Below are 22215 nucleotides of genomic sequence, written 5' to 3'. Positions count from 1 at the left end.
CTTCTTTAAGAGTTTTTGGAGAGATTGTGTCTCCTTGACATACTCCTTTGCAAATTTTGATCTTGTCGGTGTCTTGGTGAAGTCAGATTGTTGACGTGGCATTGATAGAGCTATATTTAACAAGTCGTATATAATTATATAGTTATATAGGTTATGCAGGTTTCCTCAGTGTTTTGATTTCTTACATCCCTGATGAGCAAGTTAGAATACATTGAATCAAATGTTTTCTCATAATCATAAAGCCAAGGCACCAAAGGATCTAATATTCTATATGAAGTATGAAAATAATTGGTATAAGATGGGACTAATGTGCCTATAGTTTTTCAGATCTTCTTTGCCTCTCTCTGTCTATAGACATACATACTGTACATACATACATACTTTGTAGTTCTACAATGTGCCTATCAAGAAATATTGACTTTGTTTAATCTTAATGACAGGCTCCTACTGTGTTTATTACATTTGGATACACAAACAACCCAGCAACAAACAAACAAACAAACAATACAATACAATACAAAAGAAAAGCAAGCTAACAAAGGCCCCACAAAACAAATAGAAACAGGAACAGCCATTAAACAACAATAGCCACTCATTCAACCATTTTATTATATATTAAATACAAGTATAATTTGCAGTCCACAGTAGAGCTGTCATGGGAAACATTGTGGAAATAGAAAAATAAGAAAAATAAATCTCTCACACATTTACACACAGTAAGTGGCTCTTTATGATTTGGAACTGGAAGGGTAAACAAAAACATATAAACAGCTAGCTGTGATTCCCACTGCCTTGCCTTGCTTCTGGGGTAGGCCTATTTACCTTGCCCCCTGAATAAATCCCCCATAAGAGCGATACAAGCACTTCAGTCTTCCCACTGCGCTGAATCATGGTGACCACCTGCCGAGTCACACTGTGTTTGTTCACATGCAGACAGCTGCCCATATGCTCCGCTCCTCTTCCCACAGTTTCTACCGAATCTGCAATCATGTTCCTATCTTTGTTTCTTTAACTGTTATGTGTCAGTGTTGAGGCTGTATTTTTTTTTTCTGTCTCCCATATTGAGTCATATACTAATTTTAAAAGTAACACATTTCTGAGTCACTATTTGAACCACAGTACATAAACACGGCTGTTAAGATGAACCTAATCAAACCAACACATGTTCATGGTTTGTGTGTGCTACAAAATCCTGTATATCCATTCAGTCTCTCCGCCTATGCCTGGGGTCACCAGACAATAGAAACCATCACACTGAGTGCACTGACATACATTTCTTGTTTTCTGCCTCAGGGAAACTGCATTTCAATGGTTACTGAAATGGCTCCTTGGTGTATAAACTGTAATGCCTGGGGTTCCAGCAATGATAGAGATGTGTTTTATAATTCCATGGTTCATCCATTCATTCAATGCATATTTATATGAGGGTTTGGAAAGGTGGTGTCAATTGATTCTTGTCTCAGTGGAGATTTCTGCAAATTTCTGCTTTCTCTTTATGGTGGAACAGGAAGGGACACGTTACCTCTGAAATAAGTACACCCCATCCCCCAAAAGCAGCCGGTTTGATTAAATATCTTTGAGGAAAACTCCCAACTGTTTATCTAGGCCTGGGGAGGAGTATTTATCCCTTAGAACACAAGAAACTTGACAAATGAGAGGAGGCCATTCGACCCATCCTGCCCGTTTGGTGTAATAACGAAGTGATCCAAGGATCCTATCCAATCTATTTTTAAATGTTCCCAAATTGTCTCTTCAGCCACATCGCTGGGGAGTTTGTTCAGATTGTGACGCCTCTCTGTGTGAAGAAGTGTCTCCTGTTTTCCGTCTTGAATGCCTTGGATTTCCATTCGTGTCCCCGGGTGCGTGTGTCCCTGCTGATCTGGAAAAGCTCCTCTGGTTTGACGTGGTCGATGCCTTTCATGATTTTGAAGACTTGGATCAAGTCCCCACGTAGTCTCCTCCGTCCCAGGGTGAAAAGGTTCTTGTTGTGGCAGTATTAAATATTACTTTAAATGCACATCCATGCAAAGAGATCAACGATTAGTTATTCGATATTTATTTATACACATTTTGATTGTTTTCTTAAGTATTCCATAATGTAATACACAAATAAGGGCTTATGAAGGATAGTACCAAGCTATTGGGTAGAGCAGCTCTGTAAGGCAACAAGTTCACCTGAATTAGTTAACAAGCTCTAACTTGCCAACTTTTATAGGGAAAAATAATGCAATCGCTCACAGTTGTTTCCAATGCCATACATGGCTTTTTCCTGCTGTGATAAGGTGTGAGGTCAGGGAGACTTTCGCAAACAAATACACCTGATACCGCTGGGTGTGGATCCGCATTGTCCCCGTTGACTCACCGCCTTGTGTGCTCGCCATTCCGGGAAGCAGCTGAGCCCCCCTCCGCAGGACGCCGCAAAACGAGTGGGATCTCCCTCGCAGCAGGTACGTGCAGCAAAGTTGGCAGAAAGTACACAACCGGCAAACGTCAGTCTGTTCCGAGATCTGAAAAGGCTCTTCATCCGTTTTGTTTGTGTTGGAAAATAAATAATACAAAAAAAAAAAAAAAAAACTGGGAGGGGGAGTAAGGGAGGAGTGCCTGTAAGAGCCGTTCTGATCCCATTTCCTCTCTGAGTTGGAGGAAGTTTGGAGCTGAGAAGAAGTGGCCGTCGACAGGGAGAGAAAGAAAGGCAAACTTGCGCACCGAGCAGCTGCTTTTCAGGCCTGGGGATTGACTGTGAACGGGATCTTTACGGGGCTGGAGATAAAGGTGGGTTTTTGCGGTGCTTTTGTGGCGGGTTAGCGTGAAAACCAGAACAATACAGGCGTGTGTTTTCCCAGCTGCCGTCGGAAAGGCTGGGTGCGACCATGTTGACTGTTGTTATAAGTTTGCAAGGGTGCGTCGCTGTACTTTAATGTCTCCGTTTGGCTCCTGCGCGTTTAATGGAAGTGATGGTAGCCAGTGAACTGAATTATAAAGCACTGGGAGGCGTAGGGTTAGACCTTATTTTAGTTCAAAGCGTGGACTTTTGTTTGTAAAGGAAAACGCGACGAAGTACGAAAAGTTTTCAACTTGGGATTCGTGTGTTCACTCCACTTAAGCGTTGGTGGACTTCATTTCTGAAACCATTTTCACTTCAGAGCAAACCAGAATCTGTTGTAGAGGATTTTATAGATTTTGTCAAAGTGGTGAAAATCATTTTTCAAACTTGACCAGCGAGCAGACGCCTGTGCTGTAGTTCATAAAATACGTTTTCCTCCGGGGCGTAACTCGGGGAAAACCCTATTTTTTACATTTCCCTTGTGTTTCCATTGTGATGAACGCTACAGTACAGTTGATGGTAACGTTGTTCACAGGTTTAGACTGTACAGTATGCTAGTTGGGCCTACATTGACACTATAGCCTTCACCCACTGATTCATTAGGTTATCACTTGCGCGTCTGTGGAGGACTTGTGTGAACTGGAGCTGCTTTTAAAGTTACAAAAGACTGAAAGGGAAACGTAAAAGTGCTTTTGATTGCAGCTGGGCCCCCAGTTACAGTTCCCACTGTTTTCTTATTCAATTAATCTGGGTGTTGCCCAACCCTTGCCATTTACAAGACCAGGCATGGGGGGGAAACTGTTGTATCCCAGAGATTTAGGGTAATGATATCAGGTCAGCTTCATCCCATGCCCCAAAGGTGTTACAATCTAAATGGACCTAAGCATGTATTAAGATTGGCTTTAAGGCACAGGATTGGGCATCCAAATCAAATTGCTGGGTATAGCTGGGATGGGAGTCTGATTTTGGACAAATACAATCTGGGACACTCCCCTTCATTTCTACATTCTTCCAATCCAATGAACCCTCCTGCAATGCTGGTCAAAGTACATTTGAATATTGTCTTTGAATTTGTGACGCGTGTGTTAAAACTGTTTGCATGCCTTACAATCTCTTGATTTATAATGATATCCAAACCAGGGAGGGAGAATACCAAACGTATTGGAGAGGCTTAAGTATGTAAGCCGCCAGCAGATGACAGATACTTCATGTTCGCTACTTTGAGTGAATGTCAAAGGAGAGATGCTTGTCGAGTTAAAATATTAGCACATCCATCTGGTTTAGCACTGCAGTTCACACAAGTTGCTGGAGCTTGTGACTGTTGAAATGGATCAGTGCTATGCAGTGGGAGTGTAGTTTCTGTTGATGCTGAATAATTGTTAAACTAAAATAATTTGTCTAAATGCTTGTGAGCCTAGTTAGTGTCAAAATAAAAATCAGTTTTGACCTTTGGTTAGGAATTGCAATGCTTAGAGTGACATGTCTGCAATATAAGTGAACTGAAGCTAAAATGTACACAGATGAAAATCTTGGAGACATGAGCAGTAACTTACAGAGTTGGAGTGGTAGCCTAACCTTTTTATTGCTTCTAGGTTAATAGGGTTACAATATGGCTTTACCTCACGCACGGAGAGGGCTCTGGGGCTCCCCTAACTCGGGTTGTATGTCAGTCAAAAACACAAGCAAGCCATGTTATTCTTTGGGATGCATCTTTCTTAAATTGGATCAATTTGTGATCTTGGCTCTCTTCTATTAAAACTTGCCACTGCTAATCACATTTTTGAAGATGTCTGTGGTTTATCTGAATAAGTTGTGGCTATTATGCTTTCTTATCAATTCCTGCAATGCGATTTGCATTGAGTTTAGTGCTCCTCAGCATGTTTTTAAATTAAATTCAGAATGCCGGCTTGGGAAGCGGTCTGAAAATATTATTTCTCATATGAATTACTACTTTCCCTTGGTACTTTTGTCTCTGTTTTTTGTGTGCTTCTATTCCATATAGCATATTCCAACTGTTTTATACCTAATTTAATGTGATGTATATATCTCCCCTCCCCTTTTGTAGATCATTTTAAATGTTTAACTTTGTAATATAGTAGGAACTGTTGGTTACAAAAACTCAGCTTACAGGTACGTAATAGGTATATGGTAACACATTATAACAATAAACCTCATTATATTCCTATCAAACATGCAAAAACCAGTGACAATGCAACACGTTAGAAGTGTGTAACTTCTCTACTAAATTGATCTTTGATAGAACGTGACCCCAGTTTGTAGCCTACCTGTCTGGAATCCAAGCTATTTAAGGAATTTATGTATTACTTTTGGACCTTTTATGTAGACTTCTTACTTAATCTTACATTTGCAAATCTCTACCACATTAGAACATTTTAAACTTTAAAAAACTGCAAGCTTTTGTAAAGATTCTTAATATAAGTATATGAAAACAAGGTTTTTGGTCTATTAATTTAAAGCACAACAATCCAAAACACTATCTATATCCAGTTGAATGTGGTTACTGGTGTGCTTTTCAGTTTCTGTTGCCTACTGTTTCTGATATTAGAGGTGAGATGGTTTTCATAACATCATGGGTTAATGTAGATGGAGTGCATCATCTAGTCCTAAATGTTTTACTAGACATTCCTAAATGTTTACACCAACTGAGTGAGGAATCTGTAGCAGCCATCTTTAAGGATTTTATTTCTTGGCCCGCCTGCTTTCAGTCATGGCACTCGTCCTGACCAGATGTCCTGCATATCAGACCAGTTCTGTCAACCGGCATGGCTTCCGCACAGCTGCCTCAACCCCCTGGGCGGGTGATTGTCCTTGGAACCCAATGCATGACTGTTAATCAATAACGCCGTGGTTTTCGAATGAACAATAACATCTAAAATGAGTATGAAAATGGTTCTGCTCCACCTAATGACTGTCATTCTAGCTTGTAGATGTGAAGAATATTAACTTGGAAATTGACTTTAAAAAAAAAAAAAAAAAGTGTAACCAGGCCTTGTTTTCCTTCCAAGTTGTCAATCAGAAAAATTAAATTCACGATTAAGGCTGTTTTGTTTCTGTGTGCCATTCAATGTAAAGCTGTCCTGTTGCCAAGAATTCTTATTTTTAATATTTAAAATCCTTTTATTAATTTCCCCATTTTTGTCTGATTGGCCTGCTGATTTGTACCTTTTGCCCTGATGTTTCATTCATTTTGCCCCTGAAGTGATCTGCCTGGAAATTTACATATTTTAGATTTGTCTACTTTCATGAGTGACTATTTAAAAGTTAAGGACACTTACATGGAAGTTTAAAGCATAGTTAAATGACTCCTATGTAACAATGTATTTCAGTAGTTATATTTAAATGTCTGTCTGATAGAATTCCACATGCTGTATGGTTTAGTTTCCCCTCCTGATTGCTCAATAGTTGGACAATTGAGTAAAATGATTTGAAAGCCTTTGGCAATCTGAAATTAAGTTTTTAATGTGAACATTGGGCCATTTTCTCAATGACCTTCTAGTAGTCTCCTACTGTTTTAATGGTAGTAAAGAAAATTAGCCTATATACAGCTACTGTAAGCATTTAAGTTCCACAAAGCCTCAAAGTCAAGAAGTGGCCCTGTGGTTTTTCTCAGTGTGCCTGATCATTCCTAAATCTCAAATTCTGTGTAAGGAAAACAGTGGGGATAAATGGGATATTGGATTCTGTTACAGGGCTAGGGGACAAGCTGAATTTGGCATTTAGTGAGAACTGGTATCAGAGGACAAATGAGTCAAATCGCAGAGTGGGAAGAAAAGCAATATTCCACAAATTCCCAGTACAGCAGGCTTCAAAAGACAAGGCTATTCCTTATAGTCACCTGTGTAAGCATTCATCACAACCAGAGAGAAAATGGACATGGTCTTCCTTTTAGTAAGGCGGCTTAGAGAGATTCCTTTAGTTGTCAGCTGTGTTGGTGATGGTGAGTATCTGAGAACCAAGGAAAATAGCCTGTAATATCCGGGTTCAGATTGTTTGCAGAATAATAATTATACTATTTGTAATAAGCAAGACAGAAATTGCAGGCCCTATTTGTTTTTTCTTGCGTTTTAAAGAAGGCCATGAAATATCTTTTGGAAGAAAAATGTAAGAACATTTTCTCTACTGGCGAATCGATTTGTATTTTAATCATTACACATATACCCCCCTTCTTCCTGAAGCTTGTATGCCAGCAAACTTTTTATAGTACAGAAGATCCCATGATACTTTAAGGATATTACCAATTCAGTTAAATCTGAGTGAGCTCCTTAAATTCTGATGAGGAATGTCTTATTTCAAAGGCAACAAATCAAAACTAAGTTGTAGTATGAAGAAGCCTCCCTCCCTCCATCCCTTCTTCCACTGTTGTGTAAATCTGCATTTTGTGTTATGGCCCTTCCTCCAACCATTCTTGTGTTCTGGAAGACAGATCTGTGACTGATTAGTGCTAATACAAGACAGCTGCTGCTGCTCATTCTTGTGAAACCATTTCCCACTGTGGTGCTCTTTTTTCAGTTTGAAAACACACATACTTGTAAGCACAGCCACCTGCGATTTGTCTACACAACAAAACAATATATATTAATGATGAGCAATTTGTTGGTTTGATGCCGCTCTTAATCTTCCTGACTATAAAAACTGCTGTTGCAAAGGAGCAGATTTGTGTAGTTCAATGTTTTATATCCTACTTCTCCTCCCCCCCCCCCCCATCATCCCCCAAACATTTTTTTTATTCTGCACTGCTCTCAGTTGCATATGAAAATGGTCTTGCATTGTAAAATAAACAACATCCATAGGCTACATGTTTTAATATGCAATATAAAGCATGCAGATTTAAAACCTAATGAAGTAGGTGCTGCCTGGGTTAAAATTCTAGAATGTAAGGAAGCCTTTTAGAATGGTTGTGCATTGTGTTTGAGCTTTTGATTAATTCCATTTTTAATTAGCCCATAGAGAGGCAGTAAATCTGTCTTATCTACAGTTCAGTGTTAACCTTAGCCTTGGAAAGTATTTAATTTTATGTGCGATTCTCAGGTTCTCTATAGGCAGATTATTTAGATAAGATGAACAAACCAAAACTGAAATTGTTTTGGTTTTAATGTCTAATGATTCACTCAAGGCAGCCATTCTTGTAAGTAAAGTCTATATTTCTTGCGGGGGGGAAACTTTGTATACCTCTCACTGCCACAGGGATTCTGCATTACAAAATTGGTTGCACAACAAAACAATATTGCTGAGCGTCACATAGCCTAAACTCAAAATAGGCATTTTCATTGACATGTTTTGTCATTCTTTATTCTATGAAGTCCCCAGCTGGGTAGAAGGGGCTAAATTGGCACAGGCATCCCTCTTCTCATGCTTTCAAAGTGGTATAAGCATAGTGCTTAAATGGTAGAATACAGAATTTTTCTTTTGTCTGTTGGTATTTGCATTTCATTTTTGAAATGTGTTGGTCTATTTTTCATTAATTCTCAAAGTCCTTTTTTAGTTTTTCAGCTTTGATTTATACTGTAACTATGAATCTTTGAGGGGGTATAATAGTCATTGACCCGTGTTTTGCTTCTTTCAGGTATTGCATTAACATGACAAACATTAACACGGCCAACATCAACTTCAAATGGGACCCAAAAAGCCTGGAGATCAGGACTTTAGCAGTGGAGCGGCTGCTGGAGCCTCTGGTCACCCAAGTAAGAACTTGTTAATAAAATTTGAAAGCTGAACATACTTCTCCAGATATGGGTACATGAGTGCTGTTGTCATTGTGCCATTTTATTACTGCAAATGAACTGTTTTTATTGAAATGTAATGAATGTCCTCCTCAAATGTACTCCAGTACTCCAAGTAGTATGGAGAACTTTTGTGTTTGCTTGCTATTCAAAATTGTGTGTGTGGGGGATAAATAAAAATGTTTTTCTTTTAGGTCACCACACTGGTGAACTCCAGCAATAAAGGCCCATCGAACAAGAAGAAAGGTCGCTCCAAGAAGGCTCACGTTCTGGCTGCTTCCGTGGAGACGGCTACAAACAACTTTCTGGAGAAAGGAGATAAGATTGCCAAAGAGAGTCAGTTTCTAAAAGAGGAGCTCACCGCTGCAGTTGAAGATGTTCGCAAGCAGGGTGAGTCTTCAGTGCACTGTGCATGGGGAAAGTACAGCGGTCGGCCTTTGGTCTTGAGAGAGGTCAGAGTTTATATTAGTTTATATTTATATTCCCTTATATTAGAATTTAGGTCAGAGTTTTCAGACTGGTAATGTGGGTGTGTTTCTTTGCTGAGAACCTTTTGTGAAAGCATCCATGATTATCCATACATATTGTGGATAAATGTGTAAAAGCAAGATGGCATTTTATGGTGATTGTCTGTAAAATGTGATGTACTCTGTCAGATAGGTGTTATGATGACAGCCCCTGACAATCCCATAGAAGCACTTGAAACTTTACTGTTGGAGGAATTACATGCAGTCCTTTTTACAGATGGAAAGGAATTGCATTAGTCACTTAGGAGAGGTCCCTCTTACTTATATCATTATATTGGGAACTGTAGTCTGTTATTTGCCTGTTGTCCCAACACTTATGGTAATTATACCTGGTATACAGTATACATTGTCTCCATTCAGAATAACCCACCTATAAGAGTAAGTTAAGGATTTTTTTTCCACTTGTATTTAAAAGCACTTGTTTGCAACATATTTGTAAAAGCAAACGCCTCATTGGCAAAGCATTAGCATTACAGGGTCAGAGATTGTCAAATTTAATCAAGTGCATGCTTTATTCTGTCATCTGCAAATCTGTAACCCTGCAGGTAGATGTGCAGTACAGGAAAGGGTTTTCCAGCAATTTAGTCTGTCCCTTTGTTGGGGGGAAAGGATTTGCATGGCATGCACAATAAATTGTTGTCTATTGGATTCTAATCTAGGTATTTGTGTGTGTGTGCTGCCACGCCGAAGAGGATTGTTGTGCTTTTTACTGAGCAGCCGAGAGCTACTCTGGCCTCTCCATTGCATAGTCAGGTTATTTCCATTAAAGCTGATTGCCAAGAACTGGAAGAGCATTATAAATTGGTGAACTCTTGTACACCTTCAGACTTTTCCTAATTATGTAGCAACTGTAAACGGTGGTTATTAAATGTATCCTTTTGTGCCTGCTTTATATTATCCACCAGGACTGATCTATGCTACAAGTAATGTGGGTGTAAATGAGCAAGGCTAAACAAGTTGCATCTTAACTTTTTTTTTTTTTTTTAAAGCAACCCTTTTAAAAATCTGTTCACTATCTTTTTTTCTACTACTTCGTTTTTTTTTTTTTTTTAGGTTTTTTGTTGTTCTCTGATATGTTCCAACAAAAGTATATATTGATAAACTAATTGAAAAAGTAATGCTTAACTAAATTAATAACTTCCAAATCCGTGATAACCTGTTTTGATACTGCTCGCATTAGTTAGTAGATATTGTTAGCTGTAAATGAGTTATTTAATTATAATTCCCCCCCGGTCTATTTCTGTTGACTTACTAGCATGTCTTGATTCGGGATGCCCCGCCTATAGTGGGAGCAGAAAACATTTGTGCTTTGAAACCGCCAGTGGATAGTTCACTGCCCTGGAATGTCAGATTGGTTTTGGCATGCTTTCATCAGTGTGGAATTTAAAGACTGCTAGCTGGTGCCCGAGTCTGTCAGCTATGCAGTGGCCAGGCACCCATGCGTGGTTCGACTGATAATGCAGTCGCTGAGTGGAACTAAATCTTTTCCAGATTGAAAGGCATTTCCCCCCACCCAGCTGCAGTGTACCAGCTGTTATGTAAAAGCTGAGCAAACTTAATCATAGTATAGCATCGTACGGTTTGAAATTATGGCTTTGTAAGAAGCATTTGGTTTTGGTTGAAACGTGGGTCTTGGTAGTTGAATACATTATTTGAAAAAATCTGTAGCCTATTTCTTGGTGGGGGTGCTCTTTAATCATCCATAGTGCTGGATGATGGGTAATCTTTCCAAATGTTGTCAAGGTTTGATTACCTGTACTGTTAGTAATCCAGCCTTTAGGCCTCGTACAAATCCAAGGAGTTTTTAAGATCCCAAAAGATTCCTGTCTAAAGGTATTTTCGTGCACTTTAGGAATGGTGATCCGTTGTTGTACTTTGGACTGGTATAAAATTAAGGAACAATTGAACCTGTGAATGTGAATAATCAGTCACGTTTCATTAGATTACACCTGTGTTGAGGATTTGAAAGTCAGGTCTACTTTTGAGGTGATGGATGAGAGTTTATTAGACACCCAGTGACACTATCTGCCCTGTGAAAATAGATTTATTGATTACGTGCTCTGGAGAGGATGACATTCCTACGGAAGCGACTTTAGGAAGAGCTGTATCTGTCCCCGAGATCTGCTCTAGTCGGAGCCCTGTTTATTGATGGAGAGCTTTTTAATCCTGAACTGAAAACAGCTACCCTGTACCTTGTACTGCTGTATCTTTCTGACAGATTTGTTTAATGCGGCCAGTGCTTTGAATCAAGAAACCGTGTACTTGGGTGTATTACTTTACAAACAAGGAACAAATATCGATGTGATGTAGTGGAAAAATGTCTGAATTACACTATGCCGAATGGTAATGCTTCCTCTAACTTAAAAAGACGCGCATAAAAAAAAAAAAGCATGCTGACTGTAAAGAATTGTACTTTTGCTGACTGTACTCCCTGTGGTTATAGTCCATAATGTTACTGAAGGCATGTGATGGTTACAGCCAGTTTTTCAGCTTCTTATTTCAGATCTTAAGAGGCTCGTATGCAAGTAACCGCTTTTTCTGTAGAGAGATGCACAGGTTTGATACGAACAGTTTTCCCACAGGGGGAATGATTAGACATGAATTGTGCATTAAGTTGGTTTTCCCTGGCAGCGCCTGTGGCCTTCAGGAAGTAGTGATTTATTCTGGGGTGCACAATATGAGTGGGAGGTTTTCTGACATCCTGCTTGCAGAGTGGGAGAGACTGCAGTGATATTGTGCCCTCCCTCCTCCTTCCTTCTGAAGAAGCAAAAAATTGGGTTAGGCCCACTTATCTAAAAATAGAAAAAAGGGAATGGCATGTTATATTGATCCATAGCCTGTACATTTACACACCAATGAACTTCTTGCTAATTGCAGTTTCTCACACATGTGCATGTAAGCAAAAGGCAGTCTGTTTTAAAAATAGAATATGTATTTTCTGCATTCTTCTGACCTCAGGACATTGCCATTGAAAGTTGTACTCGATTGAGATGCTCCTTGACTCTAGTAGCTTCATTGTAAGTATATAGGCTAGCCAGTGAACAGTTGTACAGTGCTCAAGTTAAATAAACCTGTTGCCAGCCCCTATGAAACCTCTCTAGAATACTATTTGCATGCGGTGATATTAAGTCCCCTAATTCTGCTTTTGAGCTAGAGCCCCAGAAACCAAATACACTTGATTTGTCACCTTATTTCAAGGGTTACCTATTTAAAACCCCTTAATTGGGTGCCTGCACTGTAAAAGGATGCCGCTGAAATACTGTAGTAGTAATTGCCAGCTCTTTGTCATGCTAAGGGTGTGACCTCTTAAGTGCCACCTTTTTAAATGCGAGTCGCAGGTCATGGGAGCAACGTGGAGTGGTGCAAAGAGAAGCTGTTCTGAAACTTGCATATAATGACCTGTATCACTGTAAACACAGGAAGCCATGCACACAATTACTGGGCACTGCTTCTCTCATTAGGAACATAGGCATTACAATGCACTTAAAACCTATGCAAAATGCCTCTTGCTCGGAAGGAGACGACATTGTTCATCCTTGCTTGATGCTCAATTGTAGGGGCTGAGCATTCAAATAAGCCCAGTTTCTTAATGCTAAAATGCTGACAGTCTGTGGTGGGGAAAATCCAAACATTGTCTTGGGTTTAAGTGCTGCTTTTCATTATAAAGCTTGGTTTCCTCGCCGTGATTTTATTAGGTCTCCTGTATTTCAGGTAATAACCTTATTGGTAACTGTATCAGGACCAGCCCACCATTGCGACTTTTATTATTGTTCAAGTGAAAATACATTTGAACTTCATGCAGGCCCGATTTATAATCGTAAAGCACCACAGCCTTTATATTTTATGCTGTCATGTTGAGTACATTTGGCTCTGCTTAGATCAGGGCTTGTGCAGCAAGCCTCTTGGAATGACACCAAATCTGTTTTAACTACATGCACCAGAGGAGGATGAATACAAGCCTTGCAAGTTTAAAGCTCTGGATGGGGTAATCAAGCAGTAATGTGACATTTAAGGATTTTCTTTGTGGGGGTGTTTGCAGGAGATTCCATGAAAACCGCATCCGGGGAGTTTGCAGATGACCCGTGCTCCTCGGTGAAGAGAGGCAACATGGTGCGAGCAGCACGTGCCCTGCTGTCAGCTGTCACTCACCTTCTAGTGCTGGCGGACATGGCGGATGTCTACAAACTGCTGGTGCAGCTCAAACTGGTGAGTGCAGAGTAGGGGGAGTTCAGTTTGCTCCTCTTTTCCCAACAGTTTGCTGCTTCTGTGGGGTTCAGAATTGACATACTGATGGTGTAATGGGGAGAATAAGTGATGGGAAGCTCCTTGAAAATGATTTTGCTGTAAATAAAATGACATGACAGTTGTGAGGAAGGGAAAATCCTCTGCGGTAATCATACGGACACCATGTTTAAGAGGTCAAGAACCCCCCACTTACACATGATGGGTTTCACTTTTTAAAAACAAATCATTCCTGAGATGTGATGGAATCTCAAGCTGGATTGCCACCCTTGGATTCTTTATGCTTAATGTGACTTGACTTGGTTGTTCCTATAGCAAAGCTGGAGAAGAATTTGTGATGTATGCTGGGAGAAAAAGTATAGACATTTTTGCTTTACATTTGGTGGTGATGCAGTAGTTTGTATGCCAATTTATCCCCCCACCCCTCTAATGGTATGGTGACTTCCCAGATGAGCATCTCCTAACTTAATGCTCTACTTTTGGAATACATATTATATAGGTAGCTTTGTTTAGAAATCCATAACCTGTGATCTTGCTTACATTTTTTTCAAGCTGCATAAAGATATGCATTCTTACCCTTAAGGCATTTATAGAAGGAGGGGGGACAATAAGGGATGTTAATGTTGGAATTTTAGAACTACGTGCTTAAGGCTGGTTTCATAGACCCAGATTACCACTTGTCTTGGACTTCTAATGTTATATTAGATAGGGTATTTGTTGGAAATAATTATTGGGACAGGAAGATTCACTGACTATTTCAGTGAATTCACTCCAAAACCTTGCATCTGATGAGGACTGTGAAAATCTGTTTATTTCCTGGTTACAAGCAGTTATATGCCCCACTGAAAGGGGTTTTCTACAGAATGAGGGCAGTTGTCCTCTCTTCCTGTTGGAGCAGGCAGTGATACAGAAGTGAAAGCAGCCGATCATAGTTTTACATGTAGTGTCGGACTGGGGGAATACCAACAGACATTCTCCAAACTTTTTTTTTTTTTTTTTAAATCTTAAACTAGACCCAAGATGAAGGAACTGCTCAGCACCTGCATTCAAAGTCTTGTTCCCACTGAATTTGGTGGGATTTCAGTTAAACTTGTCAATTACAACTTCAGTAAACTAAAGGACCGTATGCATAATCTTTTATTGTGAGTTTCACTATTTACATGAAAGTAATGAATAATTATATGTTAAGAGAAGCAATGATTATACATATTAACCCTCCGTTATTCCAAGCCTATGTGAAACCAGCTGTTACTGTTCATTCGGAAAACCCTTAGTTTAGGATGAGAAACCATGCACAATTAAGGCTTTTCAAATGAACTCCACTTAATTGCAGTGCATGAGATGTTAGGTTATGCAAAATGTTTGAAAATGCTCTGTGTTTTTTGGGCTTTTGTTTTGTAGGTGGAGGAGAATCTTGTGAAGGTCCGTAATGCTGGAACAGAACAGGAGCTGGGAATACAATATAAGGCATTGAAACCCGAAGTGGATAAGCTGAACATGATGGCAGCCAAAAGACAGCAGGTATGGTGTGATAGCACAGCCCTAAGGCAGGGCATCTCATAGGGGCTTACTGTGTTTGAAAGGCAATTCTTTACTTTATGCACAATGGGGAAAGTACCCTCAAGTGTTATTTCTAGAGGATTGTTCATGCTTAGTTGGCATTACTGTTTAGCATCCAGTTGTGAAATAAGCTTCTTATGGTTGAAGGGGTAGGTCTGTAATTCCCTCCATAGAAAATTCGATTTGGGACCCAGATATTGTCATGGCTTCTGAACATTTTTTTTTTTTCCCCCATAATACCCAGTGTATGAGATTGATGGATGTAATATGCACTTTGTTTTATTTAGGTGATTTTTGGATGATCCTTGGGACTGTAACTGTTCAGAAGATTTTCAGATATAATTTGTATACCAACATTAAGTTTCTTTTCATTCCATTTTTATACATTGGAATGATCTTTTGGCAATTGTTTTTTCAGCATTTGAATCATTATCAAAGGAAAACCGTGGATAATTTTGTTGCTGTGGTATAGTGTGTAGGGAAAAGCTCAACCTACTGGATAGTATGATGTTTATAGAAAGTTACTAGTTTCTCTCTGCATAAGGGGACTGAAATGTAGTAGTGTACTTCAAGGGTTAGAACATGCATACCCAGATTATGTACATGGGAGATCATTCACACTTGTTATGCAGAATGTACACATTTTGCAATATCTTTGGAGTCTGCTGCGCATGTTCAGATTCACTTGTAGTCAATACAAAATAACTTATCTGAAAAGCTAATTTTAAGTATCTGAAATTAGTTATTTTTATGATCCCTTTCCACCATGTCCTTTAGAAATTATGTATTTATTAATCAGACTCCAAACTCCCACATTTTATTAACCTAATCAGGTCAGCTGTTTTTCTTTATTTTAAATGCTTTCCATCAAACTGCGTTGCAGTGAACATAGGCCTACATAAATAATATTTATATCCAAGTGACCTACACTTTGACTAGGATGCTATTTATTCCATTTTAAGCTGGCTCTGTAAGCATTAAAGGTCTAGTCATCCACTGCCATTCTGTGAGTAGCTGTTTTTGTTGAGTAATTTTCAGCAATGTTTTTAATTACTACAAAAAGTACTTCACAGCCTTTGGCCTTTGTATTTGGCACTATAAAGCTGAGCAGCTGTTTCCTGCTTTTCCAACAACCTTCAACTGTTTGTCCAGATACACCCAGATATGTGTTTCAGAGCCTCCGGATTAAGAGCCTCTTCTTACCAGTCTGTCACTACCTTTTGGCATTTTGTGCTTCTGAAATGTCTGCGTAGATATAAACTGCATTTTACCAGGAATTGTATAAATCTGCACATCTCCCATGAATTTCCATTTTCCTGGTGTTGACAGCCAATTTAATTGGCCCTATATGTCACTATAGTGAATGCTATTGTTCACCTTTACATTTAAAACCAATCAAGCTGCCTTTAATGCTCTGAATGTAACCTTTTTAAGATGCCTCTGTCTAGTTGTGCTGTAAATTATGCTGGCATATTCTAATAGTGGAATTATGATCGTAGAGACTGCTTTACAATTTATTGGTGACATTTAAACAATGACTTATCACAAATGCCACATTGCCTCGACAGATACCATCAAATGTAACTATTCAACAATGTTACATTTTCATTTTAAATCCTAATTGGGCATTGCTAGTTTCCTTTTATAGGAATCACACCTGTTACAGTTGGTATGGTTCCAAAGACCATCAACTGGCTTTTGTATTTCTAGTCAACTTAGTGTGGCAACCTAAATCTGTTCAGTACAATATTATACAAAATGCGCATGGTTTGAACATTTAATTTCCTCAGTTTCAGAAAGAGAGAGGGGAAAAAAAAAAACCTGATATGGTTTGATTCAGGGTAATTGGTGGGACAATTTTGCGATGCATAGCTTTTTGCTTTTACCAACAGGTGTGAATGGCTGTGATTTAAACCATTCAAAAGACATTGACGTGTGCAATGAGTGTTTCTGATTTAAATCTGACAGGCTAATTTATAGGATAAAAGGTATGAATGATTTAATTACATTTATCAAGACCAGTTTTTAATGTGTGGTATGTTCCTGTTTTTTTTTTTTTGTCTCTTGTAGGAACTGAAAGATGTTCATCACAAAGACCAGATGGCAGCGGCCCGTGGGATCCTGCAGAGAAACATCCCGATGCTGTACACCGCCTCCCAGGCCTGCCTGCAGCACCCTGACGTGGCGGCTTACAAGGCCAACCGGGACCTGATCTACAAGCAGCTCCAGCAGGCTGTGTCAGGGATCTCCAACGCTGCCCAGGCCACTGCCTCCGAGGAATCGGGTGGAAATCAGCCGGGAGGAGGAGGAGAGCTGGCATACGCACTCAACAACTTTGATGTAAGTACGGAGCTTTCAGTTCGGGGTTATAGATTGTCAACATGGATGAGTTCGATATGGGTTTAAACAAAGCAATTCAATACACTGGATCTAACGTGTACCAAAGTGTTGTACATTGAATGTGATTGGTTATGATTAATTTAAGTGAATATCAGGTTGTAATGCAAAAATGTGAAAAAATATCCATGGGGTGGTGAATACTTCCTATAGCCACTGTACTATTGAATTGTTCACTTCATAAGCACTTACTCTTTTTCCAGTCTATAGTTAAACGTTTAAATCTATATATATAATGTATATATAATGAAATTGCATATGCTTTTGCATTGAAAGCTTAAATATTTAGTGAAAACATAACATGAATTAGTTTATGCTAAAATGAGCAATACTTCTCCTATAATCTGAAGCTCTCTACAAATATTTAAATCAAACGAATACTGCTTTCAATTTATACAGGGCACGAGTGTTTGAACACTCCAATGTTTGTTGGCAGGAAAAGGATATTCCACCAAGACATGCATGTACTCTAGTAGCCTATCATTACATCTCAACATCTACGTCTGAAGAAAAACATGTGCATCGCAATCATGTCGGGCAAATTCCAGTCCAGCAACTGCTGTTTAATTATCATTGCTCATTATATTAGTGAGCACTTTTGTTTTAGTTCAATATCTCCTTCACCTGGCCTTCTTGCAACAAAGCCTGTAGCAGTTAGTTTGTGGGGCCTGAGTTTTTCCATGATTGGTTCTTTCTTGACTTTATAAAACCAGTGGAGAACAACACAGAACCAAAAATGATCCAGCATGGTATTGGTACGCCAGTGAGGGGGGCGGGGATGACCTTGACGAGCTTTGACTTGAATGCAGAAATAACAATATACAATGTATCAGTTTAATACTGATTGATTTGTCTACAAGTATGTAGCTTAAGTATGCTGCACCTTTTGCATCACAATGTGTAATGACTATAGGGGTACTGATAGAACTTGATTGTTTGCTAACCTTGTATACCTTATAATCTGAAGGGGGCTCGGGAAGCAGAAAGTGCTGTCTGTGATAATCTCAAATGAGGACATTGATGGTTTTAGTGTTCTGTACAATTTAAAATACAAAACAATCTGGTGTTTTTTCAGTAATGTTTTGCCTTTCATTTTGGAGATGTCAAAACCTTTTGTACAGATTCTTAAAGAATGTTCCATTCTTCCATGGATCTAAATAACTAGCGTTGTTCCTAAATATAGTAATGAGGTCAGGTGAGTTTTTAGGCCTAGAAGTGCACCGTTCTACTAGTTAGATCCTGTAATTAAGTCTTATTAATCCATAGTGTATTTTGGGTTTTATGGACCAAAGCTTTTAATCAAGCATATTGGCAGAGAGACGTGCTTTAGAGATTACAATGTTAATCTAGCTGCTACTTCTGTGCATGTTGATCCTCTTGAAAAATTAGTATTTATTCTTTTGTGGGTGAAAGATTTAAGAAAAGTATTGATCTTAAGGTTGTATACTATGATGCAGGTCCAATTATAAACTGAGGTAATGTATTTCTGGAATGCACTCTTCAGGCATCTTTCTTTCATAATGCAATAAGAACAGATATTCCCTTAGTCACCTACAAGGCTATAAGCTACATGTCTGTATTAAATAAAAAGAGGGCCTTGGGCTCGAGACACTTGCAGTTGGTATCCCATTTGTACAACTCCACATTCCTGTTTTATTTACATTAAGAATATTCAAGAGGTGCATCAATAATTCTTAAAGCTAGGCCATTGTCCAAACTATACCACATACTGTGTTGACATTTTAGTTGCGCTAGGCCTCATGCTTTCTCTTTTATATTGATTGTAATCCATTTCTTCGATGAAGAATGGTATCCATTTAAAGTGTTAGAACTTGTGCTTTCACAAGCCATTTATGCTTGCTGCTTGCTTGGCCGTTGATGGATTATTTAACGGGTTTCAAAGCTTCATGGATTGCTTAAATTAATCCTCCTATTTCCTGATGAATCCGTAACTCGAATCAAATACAAGAAACGCTGCTTTTGCTTTCATCAAGATGTCAATTTCAAATTGTAATGAGCAAGAAGGCTATTTTGCATCTGACCGATGTTTGGTAGTACACGAAGGCCACATTTGTACAGCAATTGAATACTTCACATTTGCCAGCACTCTTAAATAACAATTCAGTTGTCTGTTAGCATAATATTTTTAAGCCTTTAATGTAGGTTAGGCAAATCACACTGAATGCTTTTAAGTTCGCATTCTCGCAGGCATACAAATTTTAAATGTGACTTTTGAATCGTATACTTTTTTTCCTTCATATTAAGCTTCATCACTTTGGTCTCAGTGTTGAATTCACAGCTGTTAATTGCTTGATCCCAATAGATGGTTTGCCCTCTTAATTTTTCCAACCTTGTGCTCCTCTGGTTTTTGTGGAGCTGACTTGGTAAAAGAAACTGCCCTCTTGGTAGTTGTATTTAATTTTTTGCTGTACGATACAAGTACTGTATGGTCCCTATTGAGTCGGCTGACCTTAAGGTTTCAGTGCTGCGTTGATATTGAATTGATTTGCTTTAGAGTGCTAGAACCAAGATCTCCCTGAAGGCTTAACTGACCCTCACAGCTGGAGCCCCCCTCCCCCACCAAGTACTTCCAACCTGTTTTTTTTATTTATTTAAAAAGCTTTGAAATCAACCATTGACCCATTTTTAAAACTCGTATTAAAGTTATTGCTGCATTTCACAATGGATTTGCATAGATTTAGAGCAGCTCTTTATAGGGTTGCAATGTGCAATTTTCCCTTGTTTTTGAGAATTAAAAATAAAAACAAGCAGCAATTCCAAGGCATTACTCTAGGGGTAGCTCTTGAAACATGTTCAATGTATAAAAAGACAATTGTGTAGTCATGAGACCAGGGTGGACTATTGGGAGGAATAGTTCAAAAGCAGGGATTGTGGCGATTCAGAGGAGGTGGTGTTTCTGTGTCAAAATGTATTGTATGGTGATCTCAATATGCAAGCAAAACTCATTACCAAAATACTGTACAAACCCTAGGGTTTTTATAGCTTACTTACCTCAAAACACTAGTATTTTCTTTGGCTTATGAGGCACATTTTAGTGCAATTTTAATATCCCAGCAAAATGCTCCATAAGTGAGTGTGCCTGTTTTTCTGTGATTAAAATCCTGCATTTTATCAGAACTATAAACTTAATGGATGAACAGGGCAGTCTTTTTCCTTCCTCTCTTCTTGCTTCCCAATAGGGCACATTGGAAGACATTCACTTTGTTTGATATATAATTTCAATCAAAAACCTCCTGTAAACATTTCAATCAAGTTTTGCCCTGAATAAACTTGAGACGGTAGTTCTAATGTAAGCGGTCATGTTTAAAGTAATATGAAGTTGGAAACATTACTAAGCTTGGCTGTTTTAAGCATATGTAACTTTTTACTACAGTAGATCGCTGTATCTATTTTAAGCACTTGAAGTGCAGGGTACATCTGACCCAATACTTTTGCTGGCACAGTGCAAGAATGGGTAGCATTGCAGGTTTAATGGTAGTGCTTTTTTAGTGAGAATGTAATAACATTGGCTCATGTATACCTGCTTCAGGATCAGTTCTTGGTGCCCAATTTCAAGCAGAAGCAACTTTAACTGAGTCATCAGCTTGTTTCCATAGAAACATGATGTGTAAGCAAAGGAGGTCAGGCAAGAAGATAAGGCTAATAAACTAGAATTTTAACAACTGAATTGTAGAATGGCTTTCAAGGATAAGGTGACATTAGTGAGGTTTTCTGAAATTTCCATGTAAATTGCTTTAATTTGCTCAGAGCACTACCAGTTTTTGACTTGGGTATTTTCTTCATGCTGTTAATAGCTGTCCAACAGCAGTTTCCTTTTAAGATTCACTAAGGACAAGGTGCTTTAACATTGCTCTTGTTTCTGTTTAGTTTTTGTTGACATTACAGGACTGCCGAAATTCAGAACTCCAAATAAGAATAGTACAAAGTGTCAACCGTTACATCACTTGCCCTCCTCGAAGGTAGAAAATAGTATGTTGGCTCAAATAAATAGCTGCTAGTAGCTGAAGCCTTCGCAAATGTCATTCAAATGAGCATTCCAGCTGGAATTACTCCTATGATGCACTGTGAGTGTCCTATCCAGTGAAAATGTAGATTTCACCCCCTACCAAGTTTAATAGACTTTCAGATCTTGGGTGACCTCTAATTGAATAACACATTCTCGGCACAGTAAACTTTGGTCCCAAGTTATTCAATTACATTTAGAATTTAGTATGGACTCCAACAGTGATACTGCTGTTTGTACGTGATCTAAAGTGCATTTTCTTCAGTGTTCAAGACCCATTTAGTGTTGTACTCGGTCACCCCCAGAGAGATCTACAGTGACAGGATGCTAGCTAACAACTAACCTTTCTTTAGGGAGGTCTCCTCAGTGTAATCTTTCCTGGGCTGGCATTGTAACCCTTTTGAGAAGTTGCTATGACACTCCCAAAGGGAGGTCCAGAATTAATGCAGTAACAGAACTTCAACAGGTACTTCTCTTTGGGGTTTTCTTGCAGCAAACCTTTATTTTCCTACAAAAAATCCCTAAACAAGATACATTTTTCTTCTGAATAATACCACTTTGGATTTAAATGTAGAGTATGCTGTTAAGCTTGAAGACATTTAAAGGTTTTGCATCTATCAATTAATGAGCCTCTGTACCTCTGTTCTGCCCACACAGAAATATGCCTTTTGGATTCAATATGTACAATTTATTAGATTCATCTCAGGCTATGTAGCCAAGAAAGTGCTTGCGGAGCTGGTTGGAAGAAGCTTGCTGCTTAGACTAAATATAACTCTTCAGTGGTGGTGCTTGTAAATTTTACACTGCTTCTCATGTAGGTTACACATTTTGCTTGTAGCCAAGAATTCTTGATGGCATACTTTGTGTGTTACCTCCTAGGGCTGGGTGAGATTGCAAGGT

The 22215-nt window shown here is 38.9% G+C and overlaps 1 protein-coding gene across 2 annotated transcripts in view; it reads left to right on the top strand.

The window, feature by feature from the left end:
• Window positions 1-2425: 2425 nt before the first annotated feature.
• The window catches only part of ctnna1 (catenin (cadherin-associated protein), alpha 1), a 94577-nt gene continuing 74787 nt past the window's right edge, over window positions 2426-22215 (top strand). The window contains exons 1-6 of one of the 2 annotated variants that reach the window (XM_066716592.1): window positions 2426-2447; window positions 8409-8526; window positions 8760-8955; window positions 13132-13298; window positions 14736-14855; window positions 16965-17234. In XM_066716592.1, the coding sequence (XP_066572689.1) occupies window positions 8422-8526; window positions 8760-8955; window positions 13132-13298; window positions 14736-14855; window positions 16965-17234 (858 nt within the window). In that variant the 5' untranslated portion in view covers window positions 2426-2447; window positions 8409-8421. Of the gene's footprint in view, window positions 2448-2612; window positions 2773-8408; window positions 8527-8759; window positions 8956-13131; window positions 13299-14735; window positions 14856-16964; window positions 17235-22215 lie in introns of those variants that run through there. The other variant, XM_066716590.1, reaches the window with a different exon arrangement.

Source organism: Amia ocellicauda, chromosome 11 (assembly GCF_036373705.1).
Source record: "Amia ocellicauda isolate fAmiCal2 chromosome 11, fAmiCal2.hap1, whole genome shotgun sequence".
In the NCBI taxonomy this organism is placed as follows: domain Eukaryota; kingdom Metazoa; phylum Chordata; class Actinopteri; order Amiiformes; family Amiidae; genus Amia; species Amia ocellicauda.
Note: the sequence above shows the minus strand (reverse complement) of the source record. Positions and strands in the feature narration are given on the sequence as shown.